General features: G+C 38.4%; 1 protein-coding gene and 1 pseudogene across 1 annotated transcript; one reads left to right on the plus strand and one right to left on the minus strand.

Annotated features, from left to right (window-relative positions):
* Nucleotides 1–8,987: 8,987 nt before the first annotated feature.
* Nucleotides 8,988–9,989, minus strand: LOC100341101 (olfactory receptor 14J1-like). Its single transcript, XM_008262704.4, has one exon. The coding sequence runs from the start codon at nt 9,987–9,989 to the stop codon at nt 8,988–8,990; it is 1,002 nt and encodes a 333-aa protein (XP_008260926.4).
* Nucleotides 9,990–17,080: 7,091 nt separating this feature from the next.
* On the plus strand, nt 17,081–18,815 carry LOC100340583 (aspartate aminotransferase, mitochondrial pseudogene; annotated as a pseudogene).
* The last annotated feature ends 1,822 nt before the right edge of the window (nt 18,816–20,637 follow it).

Below are 20,637 nucleotides of genomic sequence, written 5' to 3' on the forward strand. Positions count from 1 at the left end.
ACGATCTTATATGTAGACAATTCTAAAACCTCTTACCAAAAACTGCTGGAACTAATAAATGAATAAAGTAAAATTGTAGAGTAGTAAATAAACATACAAAAGTCCGTGCATTTATATATACTAACGGTGAGCTATCTGAAAAAGGAATGAAGAAAGCAATCCTATTTGCAATAGCTGCTAAAGAAACCCAACATTAGAATATTTGGCCAAAAAGGTAAAATATCTGCACACTAAAAATACAGAACATTGAAGAAAATAGAACTAGTACAAATATATGAAAAAATCTCATGTTCATGAATTTGAAAAATTGATATTTTTAATTGCCTATGTTACCCAAAATAGTTTACAGTTCATGCAAATTCTATCAAAATCTCAACACTATTCTTTACAGAAAAAATAAGCCAATCCTGAAATTCATGTAAAACCACAAAATACCCTGAAGAGTCAAAGCAGTTTTGAGAAAAACAAATGGAGATTGATGGATTCATCGCATTGCCTGATTCAAAATATACGACAAATGACATTAAACAAAGCAGTATGGCACTTGGCACACAAGCAGATACATAACCAGTGGAAGAGAACAGAAAAGTTTGAAATAATTCTACACATTTCCATCCCACTGATTTTCATTAAATATGCCAACAACAGGGGACTGACCTTTGATGTAGCAGTTAAGATACTTCTTGGAATGTCAGCTTTCAAGAGTGCCCCACTGTTAGTCCTAGCTCCACTCCTGATTCCAGTTTTCTGCTGATGAACATCCTGGGAAGTAGCAGAAGATGGCTGAAGTAATTTGGTTCTTGCCACCTATGGAGGAGACCTGGAATGAGTTCCCAGCTTCTGGTTTCAACAAAAGGTGTTGCATGTGTTTGGAGATTGAAGCAGCATATGGAAGAGATCTCTGTACGTCAGTATTTCTGTCTCTGTGACTCTCTGTCTTTTTCTTTGTGTCACTCCATTTTCAAATAAATAAGTAAATAAGTACATAAATATAAAAAGAAATTCTTTTTTAAATGTCAGAAACACACAACAGGGAAATGATAGTCTCTTCAATAAATACTGTTGGAAAAACTGGATATTGACATGCAAGAGAATGAAGTTAGGCTCTTATTTCATATAGTATTCAAGAATCATCTCAAAATAGATATAAGATATAAACTAAAGACCTTCAACTATGAAATTACTACAACAAAATATTGGTCTGATCAAATCTTTTTTGAGGAGTGGCCTTAAAAGCAAAACAAAACCCAAAATAGACAAATTGGAGCATATCAAACTAAAGAACTTCTCCACTGCAAAAGGAACAATCAACAGAATGAAGAGACAATCTACATAATGAGAGAAATTATTTGCAAACTATACATCTGCTAAAAGAGAAATACACAAAATAAGTAAGGAACTCAGCTGAATACCAGGAAAGCAAACAACTGACTAAAAAAATTAAGCAAAAGATTTACATAGGCATTTCTCAAAAGAATACATACAATTGGATACCAAGTACCTGAAAACTACTAATCATAAAGGAAATGTGAATTAAAACCACAATGACTTCAATGACTACTCTCAAAAAGACAAAGGATACAAAATTTTGACAATTATGTGAGAGGTCTGTATCTGGTGAGTTGGCTGGGATGCCACCTGGAAAACCTGCATTCCATATCAGAATGTGTAGTTCAAGTCATAGTTCCATTTCCAATGCAGCTTCCCAAGAATGTGCCCGCTGGAGGGCAGCAGATGATGGCTCAAGTACTTGAGTGCAAACCACCCATGTGTGACACAAGGGTTGAGTTCCTGGTTCCTGGCTTTGTCCTGGTCCAGCCTTGTTTTTTGAATGCATTTGTGGAGTGAAGCAGCAGAAGCAAGATTTCTAAGTGTCTTTCTCTCTATCTTCTATCTCTTTTTCTTTCAAATGAAATGAAAATAAAAAAGAGAAGTGTTGGGAATGATGTAGAGAGAAAAGAATACTTGCATATTTTTGGTGGGAATGTCAGTACAGCCATTGTGAAAAATAGTGTATACATTATTCAAAAAGCTAGAAACAAAATTACCAAATGATTCAGCAATCTCACTACTTGGAAAACAAAATCAGTATATTGAAGGGATATCTGCCCTCCATGTTTATTGTGGGGTTATTCACAATAGCCAACATATAGAACAAACCTAAATGTCCCTCAGCTGATGAATAGGTAAAGAAAATGTGCTTTCTCACTCGGACTTACCTCTAATGGTAGAGCTAGAAACGTGCCAAGAGATTCCAATTCAATCCTATCAAAGTGGCATTTACCAATGCCATCTTAATAGTCAAGGTGATCAGTTTCAGTTCATAATTGATCATAATGAAAGGACTAAGAGTCAAAGGGAGCACATAAACAAGTCTAGTACCTGCTAATACTAACCGATAGAATAAATAAAGGGGAGAGTGATCCAACATGGGAAGCGAGATACACAGCAGACTCAGAATGGCAGATGTCCTAAACAGCACTCTGGTCTCAGAATCAGCCCTTAAGGCGTTTGGGTCTGGCTATAAAGCCCATGAGAGTATTTCAGGCATGGAAATCCAAGACACTGTGGCAAAAAAAAAAAAAATGACCTAAATAAAACTCACTCTCTGTGAGTGAGATCCCAGCAGAAAGAACAGGCCATCAAAGGAGGTACCTTTCTCTGAAGGGAGGAGAGAACTTCCACTTTGACTATGGGCTTGTCTAAATAAGATCGGAGTTGGTGAACTCAAGAGGCTTCCATAGCCTTGGCAGCTCATGACAAGAGCCTGGGGTGATTACTGACGTCATAAATAAGAGAGTCAATTGTTAAATCAACAACTGGAGTCACTGTGCAAGTTATTCCCCATGTAGGATCTCTGTCCTTAATGTGTTGTACTATGTGAATTAATGGTAAAACTACTACTCAAACAGTACTCTATACTTTGTGTGTCTTTGTGGGTGCAGTCTGTTGAAATCTTTACTTAGTATATACTAAATTGATCTTCTGTATATAAAGATCAATGAAAATGAATCTTGGTGTGCATGGGATGGGAGAAGGAGTGGGAGGTGGGAGGATTGCGGGTGGGAGGGAGGTTATGGGGGGATAAGCCAATATAATCCAAAAGTTGTATGTTAGAAATTTATATTTATTAAATAAAAGTTGAAAATAAATAAATAAATATTCATTAAAGTGTGCTGTATCTGCACAATGGTACATTATTCAGTGATAAAAGAAAAAGGAAGTGTTGTCATTTTCAACAAAATTAATGAGCATGGAGGACATTATATCAAATGTAATCCATAAACTGTACTTTGGAAATTTATATTTACTAAATAAAAAAAAGAAAAAAATCAAAAAAATACTTCCTTTTCTTAAAAAATATTTATTCATTTGAAAGGCAGAGATACAGAGAGGCAGAGGCAGAGAGAGAAAGGTCTTCCATCTGCTGGGATGTCAGCACTGCAGGCTGAGGCTTTACCCGCTACACCACAGCGCAGGCCCCTGGAACTCCCTTTTACAGCTAGAACCTGATCTACTTGTCTGTAGTGCTTGGAAATAAAAAACATCTCCACCATCACCCAGCATTTCACCATCACTGATCATCTTTGTCAAAGTAGACCTAGTTTTGTAGCTCCTCAAGTGTGGGGAGCAGCCCGGACTGGACTGAGTTACTGGAATTAAGACTTATTCTATGCATCTGCTCTCCCACAATATGGCGCTGGGAGAGAAGTAAACAGCTTCCGCACAGCTGCCTCCAGTTCAACCAATAAACTGTAGGACTTGCTCCTGATTGGAGAGCAGCGTACTCGGCGTGTGGGCAGCCGAGTTAGGATTGGCGGAGGAGGACTATAAAGGAGGAGAGAGACGGCATGCACCAGGAACATCTAAGGGGAACATCTAAGGGAACACCTGTGCAGCCCCCCAGAGAGCCGGCCGGCGGTGTGCCGCTCCCCTGCGGAAGTGGGGAATGTGGCCAGGGGGAACTGCCCTTCCACGGAGGTGGAAGGGATAGTAGCCAACCCGGGAAGAACCAGCAGCAAACCCGGGGAGAGCCGAGCAGACGAAAGAACAGCGCAGGGTCCTGTGTCGTTCCTCCACGAAGAGGGGGAGCGACACTCAAGTGTGGTAATTTTGATCATATATTTACCTTTGTCTCTTAAACATTGTGTAGTGTGGTGAAGCTCCTTTTTCTCATGATAATCACACACTCATTTTATAACCTTTTTGGCTTCTTCCTTTTCCATGGATCACTTTACCACCTGTCTACAATTTTTCTTGGGATTTACTGTCAACTTGAATATCTTCACTCAAATGCTCTTCTCAGGACCTATTTCTGTTAGTTACAAAACTTAGACACAAAGTACTTTTTTTTAAGAGGAAGACTGAGAGTTCCCCATACTTAGCACTCAAAACTTGGATAAGTAGTATCACAGGATGTGTTATTACAGAACAATAACAGAACACTGAAGCAAACCAGGGCTGTAACATGTGCCTACTTATTTAATGAGTTGAAAAAAAGAGAAGAACCTGGGAAAACTATTCACTTCTTATTTTTCTTAACTATAATGTAACAAAAGTAAGTCTGGGTTAGCTGAAATATAACATGTAGAAAAGTGAATCTAAGGAATCCCTTTGAAACCTCAACTTGTACCAGTTTCTGCTTGGCCATTAATGGCATTACTCAACCCTAAATTTACCCCATTACAAACATTAACCCTACCTTGGCAGCTTCTTCTTCCCCACATCAAAATGTATGGCTGTCCAATTATTGTCCATTACTTTTCTTTTCCTCGGTGATTTTTTTAAAACATTATTTAAAAGTGTTAAGTACATTGCAGAATCTCTTGAAAGTCCAGATAATTGTGCTCGGAAGAGTGAGCATGTCCATGAAACCACCCTCACAGATACCACACTACTGACATTGTACGGCATGATTTAAGCTGATGCTGGGACTAGAATCCAGTTGCCATTGCTTTTCTCCTCAAACCTGGATGTCTCAATCCCTGACTCCAGTAGAAATGGATGCTGCAGAGGGTCTGCCTTCTCCTTAGTCTTGTTTACAACCCAATTCCCCTGCCTGCATTCTAGTGGTATGGGAGACCCAGAAAGTGTGTTCTGTTTTTCCTGGCTTGGTAGGTAGAAAGAAGTAATGGCGTGTGAAGTACTACAGTTTATGATGTTATTTAGAGATCTTTAGTAGCTGTGCTGTATGTTTAATATAAATATGAAGTGAGTCACCTTTACATTAACCACACAAACAGTATCATAGAGTGAGTCTATCAAGAAATATGTTACTTTGTAAAGAAAATCAGCAGGATTTTTATTTGAAGAAAACAACAAAACTTATATATTGATTGATAAGAACAAACAATTTAATTTTATAGATTTATTAACTTATGCATTTCAGATGATTATTGATCTCAAGGACAAATACAAATACTAAAATAAGTGAAGTTCAAAATGCAGTTACAGGAGTTTCAGAGGACAATAAAAGTATTTAGAATGACTTTCTTACTCAAATCATGCATCAAACAAAAATACAATACATCTATGTAGCAAAAGTATCTTAAAACAGATTAATAAAAAAGGGGTTGAAGGCATAGAAAGGGAAACAGAAATTTACTTTTTTGGTAATTCAGTAAGCTCATAAAAATAATAGGTAAATGAATGAAGTAATTCAGAAACCATGTTAACATATTTCACTGGAGTATAACTTAGAAATAAATGTAACTTACATGTACTGCAGATGTATTGAGTAGTCTCATAACTGAGGAAGCAAGAGATTTGACTATTAGTCATTTAATTATGTCTTGCTAATTGAACTAGTTAAGAATTGCAAATAGATCTTAGTTAAAAATAAGAGTCAGAATAAGAGAGGGAAGAGGTGGGGGGAATGTGAGTAGGAGAACAGGCTTAGAGGGAAGAATCACCATGACCCTAAAGTTGTGATTGTGAAATGTATGAAGTTTGTAACTGTAAAGCAGTATAGTTCTGCATACATCTCTATTGACCTACTTTTAAGGGTACAGATCAAAAACTTGCCATGGGACCACAAATCCTCTTATTCTGGGTGGTAAAAATAGCATTCTAGGTGTCACTGAGATCATAGAGATAGGATTAAGTGTTAAAGTGATCATAAAAATAGAATGTTTGGTAATAATAATAGACAGAATTAAAAAGAAGTAAATGCTCCAACATGGGAAGCAGTTCATTCTGCAGACTCATAGAATGACAATCACCTTAAATAGCACTCTGATTTCAGAGTCAGCACTTAAGATATTCTGGTTTGGCTGAAAGCATAGAAGAGCATTTTAGGCATGGAAAGCCATGACACTGTGGCAAAAAATGTTATCCATCAAGGATATCTGTGGGCAAGACCCCATCAGAAAGAAGTTATCATCAAAGAAGGATGTACTGGGGCCACAGCTGTGGCACAGTGGGTGAAAGCCCTGGCCTAAAGTTCTGGCATCCCATATGGGTACTGGTTCTGGTCCCAGCTGCTCCTCTTCTGATCTAGTTCTCTGCTGTGGCCTGAGAAAGCAGTAGAAGATAGCCCGAGTCCATGGGCCCCTGCACCTGCATGGGAGACCCGGAGGAAGCTCCTGGCTTGTGGCTTCATTTCGGCACAGCTCCTGCCATTGTGGCCATCTGGGGAGTGAACCATTGGATGGAAGATCTCTTTCACGGTCTCTACCTCTCACTGTAATTCTGTCTTTCATATAAATACATAAAAATAAATCTTTCAAACAAAGAAGGATGTGCTTTCCTCTGAAGGGAGGAGAGAACTTCAACTTCTCCAATGACCTTATTTAAATACTGAAGGAGTTTGTGATTCCAAAAGCTTCCATAGCCTAGGCAGCTCGTGTCAAGAGTCTTGGGTGATTACTGACATCATACATAAGAGTGTTAATTGTTTAATAAACAACAGGAGTCACTGTGTGTTAACTTCCCATGCAGGCCCTCTGTCCTCAAAGAGTTGTATGAGGAGACTTAATAGTAAAACTTGTTCTCAAATAATAACTTCATTTTAATGTATTAAGGAGGATATTCTTATGTCACACAAATTATGGTTATGTTTAAGTGCTCGCAAAAGGTGTTTCATTCTTGATTTCTTCTTTAAAGATATTTAAGCTTCCAAAAAAAGAAAAGCAAAATTACCATCAAGATGCAATGACTTTGAACAGTCCTTGTATGGACTGTTGAGGAATAGTTTTTGTGCTTGTTTTTTATGTTTTTTGTTTTTGTTTTTCTTTTTTCTTGGTTTGCTTGTTTTTTTTTTCCCCCCTCTCTTTCTTTTTCTTTTTCTCCCTCACACAAAGTGCTGTACTCTTTACCCAGAATGGAGTTAGCTTCTGTATATAAAGTTAAATGTAAATAGATCTTAGTAAAAAATAAGACTGGGAATAGCAGAGGGAAGAGGTAGAAGAGTGGGAGTGTGGGAGGGAAGGCTGATACAGTGGGAAAAATTGCTATGTTCCCAATGTTTTATTTATGAAATGCATACAAATAAAAAATAAAAAAAAGATTTGTTACCACAACAGTTAAAAAACTCACATTCAACTTATTTAATATAAATTTTGCATGGAAAGAATTTCCAAGATAAATTGAAATTAAGGAAGACATAAAGTGGTTTTGCCACTATAAGACACAGAATTATAATGCATACAAGACAAATATGAAAATGTGTAAAATATGTAAAATAAATATGAGTAATATAGAAAATTGGTAAATAAATGTTAAACATGCTTAAACTCTTGAGCTATCATGTATTTTAGAATTATGAAATGTTGCTACTATAAAAAGAAAAGTCTATAATTTCCAAAGCTATGTGTGTCTTAAGTATTTTTGTGTTCCAAGCACATGCTATGATTTCAGTCAGGTGGTCGTTTATGTTAATATTTGTTTAAAAGTCATGTGAAATATTGAGAAGTTATATGCCCATACATTGGCAATGGCTATTTAAAATATTTTAATATTTTTATAAAACAATAAGATTATACATTCAAGATGCTTGGAAATTTTGTATTCCTTGATTCAACAACCTCATTTTTTGGAATTATGAAGAGAAGAACTTCAATTTTTAACCTTCCTTAAAAGAATGAAAAGTTGAAAATAACCAATACATATAAATCAGATGAATTGTTAAATATATTTTGGTGTTAATTCCATTCAACACTGTGCATTCAAGAAAAGAAAACTATAATAATAAAAATAAGTGTACAAAATAATGGTATACAAATTTGTAGAAATATAAAATATTGGTATATATAAAGACAAAAATTTAAATTAGATGATTGAAGGAAAAATAGTTGATGGTGGGTAAAATTCTGAGTAAATTATCATATTTTAGTTCCTCTTATTGTTATACTATTGCCTGTGCAGAGGACTTCATGACATGTGCTATGTTGATGAGTCTGTGTATGTATATGTAGTTGCATGTATGTTTGTTAGGAAAGAAAAGGAAGTTGTAGGCCTATATCACAAGATTATAACTGTTTACTTTCTGTCACTTTAAAATAGCATGAACTTAGTTTCAATGACTAAAAAGGTGAACAAATAAGACGACTAGTTTCTCTTTTTAAAGATATATTTATTTATTAGAAAAGCAGAGTTACAGAGAGGCAGAGGCAGAGGCAGAGAGAGATAGAGAGAGGCCTTCCATCCGCTGGTTCACTCCCCAGATGGCTGCAAGGGCTGGAGCTGCACCAATCTGAAACCAGGAGCATGGAGCTTCTTCCGGGTCTCCCACATGGGTGCAGGGGCTCAAGGACTTGCGCCATCTTCTATTGCTTTCCCAGGCCATATCATAGAGCTCGTTCAGAAGTGGAACAGCCAGGACTCGAATCCATGCCCACATGGGATGCCATCATTGCAGGTGGTGGCTTTACCTGCTACACCACAGCGCTGGCACCAAGAGTTTCTATCATGAAAATGGTTATATTCTGTGATTTACCTACAAAAAAAGCTATTGATTTTAATCCACTTTATGTTTTGAAGAAAACCAGTTATTCAAATAATTCTTTGTGCATTGTATTGGACATCCATCTACAATGTAAAAAACATGTTTTTTCCCTTGTAAGCTTTTTACCCAACAGTAACTTTCTTAAAGCTGCCTTCATAGTCTCATTTCTCAGACTGTAGATAATAGGGTTAAGTGCTGGAGGTATTACTGTATAAAAGATAGATGCCACAAGGTCAGAAGCAGTTGGAGAATCTGAAGTTGGTTTTAGATATGCAAAGACTCCTGTGCAGAGGGAAAATGAGACAACAAAGAGGTGGGGCAGGCAAGTAGAGTAGACTTTGGATTGGCCCTCAGCTGAGTGTATTCTTAAGACTGTGTAGAAGATGTGGATATAGGAGAAGATAATAAAGATGAAGCAGATAAATGCAATCACAGACACGAAAAGAGACACTCCAATCACCCCCATGTTATCATTAGAGCAGGATAGCTTTGACAACTGAGGGACATCACAGAAGAAATGATGAATTGTGTTGGCTCTACAAAATGTAATAGAAAATGTAGCTGCTGTGTACAAAATTCCAGATATGCCTCCACTTAGCCATACAGCTAACACAAACCACTTACATTTTCTAGTATCCACAATGACCTCATAGTTCAGTGGCAGGCAAATAGCTGCATATCGATCATAGGACATCACAGTGAGAATGGCCATCTCTGCCCAGGCCAAAGATGTGAAGAAGAAAACCTGAAGAATACACTGACCATAGGAAATATGGCCATTGTCTGCCAGTGAGTTGTCAATGGACTGGGGGACTGTGACAGAAATGAAGGTGAGGTCCAGGAGAGACAGGTGCTTCAAGAAGTAGTCTATTGGGGATTGGAGACCCTGGTCTAGGGTTGTGATGGTGATAATAATAATGTTACCTGCCAAAGCCAGTAGGTATATCACCAAGAAAAGCAAAGCATGTAAGATCTGCAGCTCATGATCATCAGAAAAACCCTTGAGGAGGAATCCACTCATTGTGGTTACATTTGTCATAATCATTTTGCATCCTCAAATTGAGGTGACAGCTGGAAGTTAAAGAGATATGCAGAATGCAGTAGAGAGACATTAAAATAAATTATGCATCTATCATTAACAATTAATTTTTAAGTATATACTATTCAGCAGCTGTGCTCTAGATGTTGGGGACCCAAAGGTGAAGTAATGTATTTCTTATATGCGTGGAGTTTACAGTCCATGTTAGTAAACCAGTAGTTTTAGCGTAGTACAAATGCTGTCAAGTCACTGATACTGTCAAGGAAAATGATTATATTTACCCCCCAGAAAAAACAATTCCATTTCTACAGGTGAAATCTGTTGATTTGGTTAAGAGAAAAGCAGTGATAGACTTTTGACTATAGATTTCTGGAAACCTAATGGGCTTCATTTGAGTAGACTTTGCTCTATTTTAGTAGATGATCTGGCCTTTTAGAGAAAAGTAACAGAATTGAAACAAGGGGTTAGTTTGTTGGTGAAGGCAAATACCCGAAGTTGTTTCCTGAAAGACACTTCTGTTAACTAACAGCACATACCCAGTAATTGTGAAGCCAAGGGATAAATTGAGTAGTGTTATTACTCTTCCAATTAACATTTTGTTGGATAGACATCTTGTTGCAATCAAGAGAAAAATCCTTTTGCAAAGGGAATATTTCCTTACATGTCACTTTCTGATGCAGTGTTTAGTGTGATTGTGTAGAGTATATTCTTGAATCTAACAGCTTTCTCCGAATCTTCATTTTATTTCACTATTTTTCTTATCATTGTTTTTAGTTTAAGACACTGAGTAGTTTTGACCATTGAGTACTATCAAAGGCACTTGCAGAGAAGAGAAAGACAATGATTGACCTGAAGTGGTTTTAAAGTTGGAAGAAAACTATTCATATGCCCAATGCACAATGTAAGAAAGAAACTAAAAAGGTATAAATAACCCTATATTTTGGAGAAGGTAGAGACCAAGTTTTGTTTATGGGCCAATGTTTTGGACTTCTCAGGAAGAGATTAAACAAATATTCTTTCCTCAATAAAATAGACGTTAATATATTAGGGCTGGTGAGTCACTTAGTAATCAGTGTCTCATATTCCTGCATTTTTTCTCTTCCATCTGTCAGATCTAGGGAAGAACTGGAAAAACTGCCATATTAGACAGTCTCTTTGGACTTTATTATAGTAAGACTATGCAAAAAAGTCCCATCAGATTTTTTTTTTTTATCTTAGATATTTCTTTTCTTAGGAGTGATATCTGGGAGACTCCTGACTTTGAGACCAATAACCCATCCCTCCTCTTTCTGTCTGTGAGAGGCTTCTTTTAGTCATTCCACAGCCTCTCTCATTTGCTCCATTTTTCTGTTGTCTGATGCTAATCTCTCTCACAATCCAGGCTTATTCTGCCTTTCTCATTTCTGTAAAGAGTGAAATTACCATCCAAACGCTCCATTTCTACATTGTTCTGTCTTACAGTGGTTGCTGGTTTTAAACTGGATAAAAATGAATATTAATGTAAACAAAAGTCCTAAACTTTTATTTTAGCTGCTACATTTGAAGACCTCTTCACTCTTACTCTGTGAATATGAATCACAGAATTAATCAATTCTTACATTTATTGATTTCCATCAAAACCTCACAGCAAATAATAGAAAATAAGGAAAATTTGAGAACAAAAATATGCTTCTGACATAATTTATCTATGTTCTGCTGTACTGTTCCCCTTTTCTTGAACTGATAAAATGGTAAAAGTTTACTGTCATATTTGATTTTGAATTTGGTATATCTGCAAAAGTTGCACAAGTATTATCAACAGACTGGTAATTAGAAACAACTGAATAATTTTGAGTATTCATTTTAATGAGACAGACACTATACAGAATCTATTATAAAGCAGATATGAATTAATCCACACAAGTATTTTTATCTCTTGGAAGTTAAATGTTTTAAACTCCACTTTTATAGGGAAAAATTCAGGATCAGAATACTTAACTAACAGAATGGAGGTCTGAGTCTCAATTCCTTCACCTTTGTAATCATACCACTTCCCCACACCCAGCATCTAGAGATACTACTGAAGGCTATGAAAGAAAATAGCCACAATTACAATGATTTAATAATCATGGAAGGCATTGTCTTCCTTACTGATATTACAGACTATTTGAAGAAGTGCTTTATTGAGGTTTTCGTAATATAAACATAAAATATTAACTATTTCCAGTTCACTCATTTTACTCAAGTGGTTCATTATTATAGCACATTTATAGGAATTAAATATATAACTTTATTTATAATTAAATAGATAACTTTATTGCTGTGCTCATTTTTGGGAAAATGAGCTTCTTTCCTTGTTAGAATTCATATTTTCTTTCCTAAACTTATTTGGAAGAATATAAGATTTTGCCAGTGTTTCATAAAATTCCATCCCTTCTTTATTCAGGATTGGAAAACTCACCACAGATGTACTTCTTGTATAGGTAACTATCGTACAGTTTCTGAAATTTCTTATTTATAATCACACAGAGTTTTAAAAAACACATTTCCCTTGAGAACAGGCTGTTCTGTTTGGTTGGTTGGTTGATTTTCTTTTGGCATCTTTCATATTAGAAGCCTGAAATGAATGACAAAACTAATTGATTTTTTTCTGTCATTTGTCACATGGACCTTGGAGTCATTGAAATTTATCCACAAAGGTGTAATAAATCAGCAAGAAGTGGGATTTTCTGTTTTGTTTTGCTTTTGTTTTTTGACCATATGGTTCAGTAGCTCTCAAACTCTAGCAGACATGTAAATCACCAGAGAGTTTAGTGAAATACAGGTACCTGTACCTCATACTCATAAAATCTGATTCAGAAGGTCTCAGATGACATGCATGAATTAAATGCTAACAAGCTCCAGGTTCTATGCTAGCAGCTGGTCTGACTGCCAACTCTTGATGAATCAATTTTCTGATTGACAAAAAGGAAAATTTAAAATTTTTAAGAATCTCTAAATGCATCTTAAATGCCAGGCCTCCAGTCCAAGTAGAAATCAACATTTGCAGTTATTTTTTCTGATAGAGATTGAGGCTACAGGGGTGGGTGTAGTGACGTAGCAGTTTAAGCTTCCATATGCAATGCTGGCACTCCTATATTGAGTGCCTGTGCTAATCCCAGCTGCTCCTTTTCTGATCCAGGTCTCTATCAATGTGCCTGAGAAAGCAGAAGATGATGGCCCCAAGTACTTAGGCTGTTGCCTCCCATGGGAGAAACTGAAATGGGCCCCTGACTTTGGCCTGGACCACCCTGGACATCATGGCCATTTAGGTAGCAAATCAGTGGATGTAAGATATCTCTCTCTCTCACACTCTCTCTTTGCCTGTGTCTCCTTCTTTCTTTAACTTTGTATTTCAAATACACAAAATAAATCTTTAAAAAAAGAGAGATTGAGACTACGCTTCAAATCCCAGATTTCTGAGCAAGTACATTGATGATCCATTTTGATCTCTAGCAATTGTGTAACATGCACTAAAACAAAATCTGACAACAAATCCGGCAACATTATCTGAAAACTTCAAAACGTGGCTCAGTCCATTATATATTTGTTATTTAAATATTCCGCAATAATAAAATTCAATTAGTGTTTAAATTGCTTATTCAGTGAAATCTGTATTTCAAAAATATATTAAACACTGAATTTTTTTTTATTTTTAACTTTTATTTAATGAATATAAATTTCCGAAGTACAGCTTATGGATTACAATGGCTTCCCCCCCATAACGTCCCTCCCACCCGCAACCCTCCTCTTTCCCACTCCCTCTCCCCTTCCATTCACATCAAGATTCATTTTTGATTCTCTTTATATACAGAAGATCAGTTTAACATACATTAAGTAAAGATTTCAACAGTTTGCTCCCACACAGAAACATAAAGTGAAAAATACTGTTTGAGTACTAGTCATAGCATTAAATCTCAATGTACAGCACACTAAGGACAGAGATCCTACGTGAGGAGTAAGTGCACAGTGACTCCTGTTGTTGACTTAACAAATTGACACTCTTGTTTATGGCCTCAGTAATCACCCTAGGCTCTTGTCATGAGCTGCCAAGGCTATGGAAGCCCCCTGAGTTCACCGACTCTGATCCTATTTAGACAAGGCCATGGTCAAAGTGGAAGTTCTCTCCTCCCTTCAGAGAAAGGTACCTCCTCAAACTTGCCTAAGTTTGAGTCCTGGCTCTGCCATTTAATCTCTTTGAAGTGACTTTGAATTATAACTTCAAATCTTTGATTGCTCATGAGGGTACTAACTAAATAATTAATGTCAACAGAATGACCCCAAAACAATTGGGCATTTGTTGATAAGTGTGATGCTTCTTGATGTTTTATTTAAAATTTTATCACATAAAATTTTCCAGAAAATGAAAAAGAGGAAATATTTTCATAATGGTAATATGATATTAAAAATAAAATCAGACACACAAAAGAGAAGATTTACATACACACGAAAGAAATAATTTTCACTATACAGATATAGGAAAAACATGATGAAAGTAAGCATTCACTCATAAATTCACTGCATTACTGAACATACTCACATGAGACAAGGAAAGTAAAGAAAATGTATAGGAATTGTCAGGAAAGAGAGTCAGAGTATGAAGCCACAGGCAGACCAGGTTTATTCACAAGAACAAAGCCCTGGAGGGGCTCATTCCCAGGTGAACACAAGGCAGAGAGAGAGCTCCCTCCCTTACAGACTAGTGGTTTATCTAGTACAAAATAGTGGGAGGGGACTTGGGGTCTGCACTAGAACTGGGCTGCAGGGATAACAGGAGAGCTTGGGTTAGATCTAAAGGTCCTTCGAGATAGCAGTGTGAACTGGAAGCATTTTGGGCAGAGGCTGAGGCTGGACCTTGAGGCTGAACTGCTGAGTTGGAGGGAGAGGGATTGGGAGGAGTGGGGAGAGCCTAGGCTGATAGCTGGACTCTTCAGATAGTGGTGAGTTTACCAATACAGACAGGGCAGTGTTGGTCAAGAAAGGGTGGGGTTGTGTTAGTAGTACAGAGAAATGGGGGCCTGCTTATTGCTATGTAGATGAGAGGTCTGTGTGGATCTAAGGCTTTTTGCCTTTGCTCCATCAGGAATTTCAATGTAGGAAACAAAAGCTTTAATGACAAGCTATATTTTCTTACATCCCATCGAGGTGGCATGTACCAATGCCATCTCACTGTTCCAGGTGATCAGTTTCAGTTCACAGTTGGTCATGGTGAAGGGACTGGGAGTCAAAGGGAGCACATAGACAAGTCTAGTACCGGCTAACGCTAACTGATGGAGTAAATAAAGGGGAGAGTGATCCAACATGGGAAGTGAGATACTCAGCAGACTCATAGAATGGCAGATGTCCTAAATAGCACTCTGGCCTCAGAATCAGCCCTAAAGGCATTCGGAGCTGGCTGAAAAGCTCATGAGAGTATTTCAGGCATGGAAAGCCAAGACACTCTGGCAAAAGATCTCTGCGAGTGAGATCCCAGTGGAAAGAACAGGTCATCAAAGAAGGAGGTACCTTTCTCTGAAGGGAGGAGAGAACCTCCACTTTGACTATGACCTTGTCTAAACAAGATAAGAGTCGGAGAACTCAGAGGGCTTCCATAGCCTTGGAAACTCATGACTGGAGCATAGGGAGATTACTGATGTCATAGACAGGAGTGTCAATTGGTAAAGTCAACAACAGGAGTCACTGTGCACTTACTCCTCATGTAGGATCTCTATCCTTAATGTGCTGTACATTGAGATTTAATGCTATAACGAGTACTCAAACAATATATTTCACTTTGTGTTTCTATGGGGGTGCAAACTGTTGAAATCCTTACTTAATGCATACTAAACTGATCCTCTGTAAAAAAAAAAAAAAAAAAAAGAAATTATCAATTCCCAACTTGACTCTCACTGGGATTAAACATGACAATAGGTCTGCTCTGATTTCATCATCATTTTAAAAAAAAATCATCTATTATTTTTCACTTTATGTTTCTGTGTGGGAGCAAACTGTTGAAATCCATACTTAATGTATACTAAGCTGATCTTCTGTATATTAAGATAATCGAAAATGAATCTTGATGTGAATGGAAGGGGAGAGGGAGTGGGAAAGGGGAGGGTTGCGGGTGGGAGGGACGGTATGGGGGGGAAGCCATTGTAATCCATAATGCATTAAATAAAAGTTTAAAAAAAAAACACACACACACACACAAAAAAGAAAATCTTAAGAACCTAGAGACAAATCACTAGAAATAAGATGATTTAGCAAATTTCTTGGCTGAAATAGCAAATTTCTTCTACATATTAGTAATAAAGAATAAAATATAGGGCCGGCGCCGCGGCTCCCTAGGCTAATCCTCCACCTTGCGGTGCCGGCACACTGGGTTCTAGTCCCGGTCGGGGCGCCGGATTCTGTCCCAGTTGCCCCCCTTCCAGGCCAGCTCTCTGCTGTGGCTAGGGAGTGCAGTGGAGGATGGCCCAAGTGCTTGGGCCCTGCACCCCATGGGAGACCAGGATAAGTACCTGGCTCCTGCCATCGGATCAGCGGGGTGTGCCGGCCGCAGCGGCCATTGGAGGGTGAACCAACGGCAAAGGAAGACCTTTCTCTCTGTCTCTCTCTCTCACTGTCCACTCTGCCTGTCCAAAAAAAAAAAAAAAAGAATAAAATATAATTTAAAAACTATAATTTCTTACCTCTAAAATAATAACACCCAGAAATAAATCTAATAAAAACAAAAATGACATTTCAAAATTATTATGAGAGTTTACTGAAAGACATTAACAATGATCTACATAAATATGGGTGTTTGCCTTGGCAATTGTTGGGGAATTGATACTGTTGTAGGCAGGCAAATAGGATAAAATTGATTAGGTTTGTGAGTTGGAAGATCATGCCTTCACCATGCTCCTGTGTGACCTCATGCTCCTACCTGACCATATGTGTGTGCCCACCGGCCAATCAGACTAATTAACCACTCCCCATTTAGAAGTGGATTAAAGGCCTGGGACACGGTGGGCCCAGCTATTCTTTTTGGCCTCTTTTCATTGTTGGCCCTTGCTGTCCTGCGTCTCCAGGGAGTGTGGCCTTTGGGCCACCTGTCCATGCTTCCTGGCCTACATGCATTTGACAAGGCATCCACAGAACTAGCACTGAGTGAGAAAACGAAGTGATGAAAAGCAGCCAGTTTTTCACTGTATAGACCATTTCTGGACTTGGAGCCTTGATGGGAGCCAGTTTTCTGCAAAGATTTTTTAAGGTCAGCAGAGATGTCCTTCTACTCAAATTATCCCAGGGACATCACACATACATCTGCATGGACGCTGGCATGCAGCTTCAAGATTAATGAGGGGCTGGTGGCGTGGCTCACTTGGTTAATCCTCCACCTGCAGTGTCGGCATCCCACATGGGTGCTGGGTTCTAGTCCTGGTTGCTCCTCTTCCAGTCCAGCTCTCTGCTGTGGCCCAGGAGGGCAGTAGAGGATGGCCCAAGTGCTTTGGGCTCTGCATCCACATGGGAGACCAGGAAGAGGCACCTGACTCCTGGCTTCGGATCAGCGCAGTGCCAGTCATAGCGGCCATTTGGGGAGTGAACCAATGGAAGGAAGACTTCTCTCTCTCTCTCTCTCTCTCTCTCTATAACTATAATACTATGATTCCAAGACTTGTGTTTTTTAAAATTATTTTTTGACAGGCAGAGTTAGACAGTGAGAGAGAGAGAGAGACAGAGAGAAAGGTCTTCCTTTTTCCGTTGGTTCATCCCCCAAAGTGGCCGTTACAGCCAGCGGGCTGCGCTGATCTGAAGCCAGGAGCCAGGTGCTTCCTCCTGGTCCCCAATGTGGGTGCAGGGCCCAAGGACCTGGGCCATCCTCCACTGCACTCCCGGACCACAGCAGAGAGCTGGACTGGAAAAGGAGCAACCAGGACAGAACCGGCACCCCAACCGGGACTAGAACCAGGGGTGCCGGCACCACAGGCAGATGATTAGCCTAGTGAGCCATGGTGGCAGCCCAAGACTTGTGGTTTTGACTTCATGGATGCTGTAGAGAACTTTTCAAAAATGCTGGAACAAAATATTCTTCTCTTGCATGCCTGTGCCTACAATACCACAGGAGTGGACCATTGTCCTGAGCAATGGAAGAAAATAGTGATCGTGGAGAAGAAAAAATCTCTTTTGAGTTCTTTGGCATGGTCTACCAAGTTTCTGCCAGTGTTGATGGTGAAGAGTGCCTGGACTGTGTTACTTCATTTGTCTCTGCCAATCATACCCAAGAGCATGGTCTTGTATGGTAGCATGTGGGAGTCTTCACTGTGATTTTCAGATGAAGTCAAAAGGGTGGAGTCACATTTGAAGATCTTGATTGGTCCATGTATTCCAACTATCTTCTCAATGGAGCCTAAATTGCCTGTATGATTCTGACTTCCCTGGATTTGTGGAAACAATGTTTGCAAGAAATTAAAGGCTAGTGACTGCATATTAGCATGTGGACCCAGCTGGTCTCCAGACTCAAGGAGGAGGGCTATTTGGTAGCATATCATTGACAAAATTGGCATGCTTTATTTCACAGGGATAAACCCTACACAGGTGGAGCAATCAACCAAGGAGTTTTCTATCCACATGACACATGATGGTCACATCTCTGTGGCAGATGTCACCTCAGGCAGTGTGAATTATCTTACCCAAGCCATTCATTAGGTCACCAAGCAATTTCTCTGCAGTCCCCAAGCAATTTCTGTCTTTAACCCATGCTATTGTGAGATTCACATGAAGGGAGGGTGGATTGTTTCAACCACAGTGGATAATACTCAGCAATTGTGTTTCTCAGAAAAGCATATGTAGTGAGAAAGGTCAGAAGCATCTGTGACTGGTGTCTGGAATTCTGTGGTTCAAAATGAAAGCTTTTTCCTACATCCTTTTATCTCCAGAATCTCCCAAAAATTTCCAAGCGCAAGAAAGTCATAGAATGGCCAGTGCCATGGCTCACTAGGCTAATCCTCCACATGCAGCGCTGGCACCCCGGGTTCTAGTCCTGGTCGGGGCACCAGATTCTGTCCTAGTTGCTCCTCTTCCAGTCCAGCACTCTGCTGTGGTCCAGGAGTGCAGTGGAGGATGGCCCAGGTCCTTGGGATCTGCACCTGCATGGGAAACCAGGAGGAAGCACCTGGCTCCTGGCTTCAGATAAGCGCAGCCTGCTGGCTGTAACGGCCACTTTGAGGGATGAACCAACGGAAAAAGGAAGACCTTTCTCTCTGTCTCTCTTTCACTGTCTAACTCTGCCTGTCAAAAAAAAAAAAAAAAAGAAAGTCATAGAACAAAAAATTTGTCAATCATACAATTGTAACATTTCAGAAGCTTTTACTGAAGCAACTGTTTTTTTTTTTTTGAAAAGTTTTATTTAATGAATACAAATTTCATGCATTTCTTATATAGTGGTTCTCACCCTATCCTCCCTCCCACTCACTCTCCTACCCTTCTTCCTTTTCTATCTCCTATTCCCACTTTTAATTTTTACAAATATCTATTTTTACTTTATTTTCATAAGATTAATCATGCACTAAATAAAGAGGTCAACAGATAGTGTGAGGAAAACACTGTTTTCAACAGTAGAAAGACTGTAAAATGGGATTACATCAAGCTAGAAACTTCTGCACTGCAAAAGAAATCAAAAGAAATGCTCAGCACAGTGAAGAGGCAATGGACAGAATGGAAGAACGTATCTGCCAACTATGAAACTGATAAAGGATTAATATCCAGAATGTATAAAGAGCTCAAGAAACTCAACAACAACAACAACAACAGCAATGCAGTTAACAATTGACAAAGAACTTCAACAGCATTTTTCAAATGAGGAAATTCAAATGGTCAAAAGACACTCGAAAAAAATGCTGAAAATCTCTAGCCATCAGGGAAATGAAAATCAAAACCACAATGAGGTTTCACTTCATACCAGTTAGTATTACTCTCATACAGAAATCACCAAACAGTAAATACTGGTGAGAACATGAAGAGAACGATACCCTAATTTGTTGTTGGTGGGAATGCAAACTGGTTCAGCCATTGTGGAAGACAGTACTGGAACCACGGGGAAGCCCTTATCACTGTAAGATGCTTCAGCTATTGATTTCATTTCCCTTGGGTAAATTCCCAGGAGTGGGATGGCTGAGTCATATGGTAGGTCTATTTTCAGCTTTCTGAAAATACAGGTATCTCTGTACTGTTGGTTGTCCATCAATTCCATCCTATCAGGATTTATCTAAAAATTCAGAACATTTTCTGCATTTGCCATATCCTTACCTTTCCCTGCAAAGAATAGTGGAAAATTAGATAATGGCTATTTATTTCAGCATCTTTTTCTTTTTTTAAAATTTTCTAATTTTTTATTTATATAAATGGAACAAATTTCATGTATCTCATACGTACAGTTTTGAGAACATAATGACACTTCCCACTTCATCCTTCTCCCCTCCCTTCCTCCTACTCTTCCTCCTACTTCCTTTCTTATTTTTCTTTTAATTTTTGTGATAATATACTTTTTTCTTTGAGAACATGTTTTATTATTAATTAAAGAAACACCTAAAGAAACAAGTGATGGAATTGGGCACTTGGCTTATATAAATCTTATGAAACATAAGAATATCCTCCACTAAATACACCAAAAAGA

This window comes from Oryctolagus cuniculus, chromosome 5, assembly GCF_051225735.1.
Source record: "Oryctolagus cuniculus isolate XC-2025 breed Fujian yellow rabbit chromosome 5, ASM5122573v1, whole genome shotgun sequence".
Classification (NCBI taxonomy): Eukaryota; Metazoa; Chordata; class Mammalia; order Lagomorpha; family Leporidae; genus Oryctolagus; species Oryctolagus cuniculus.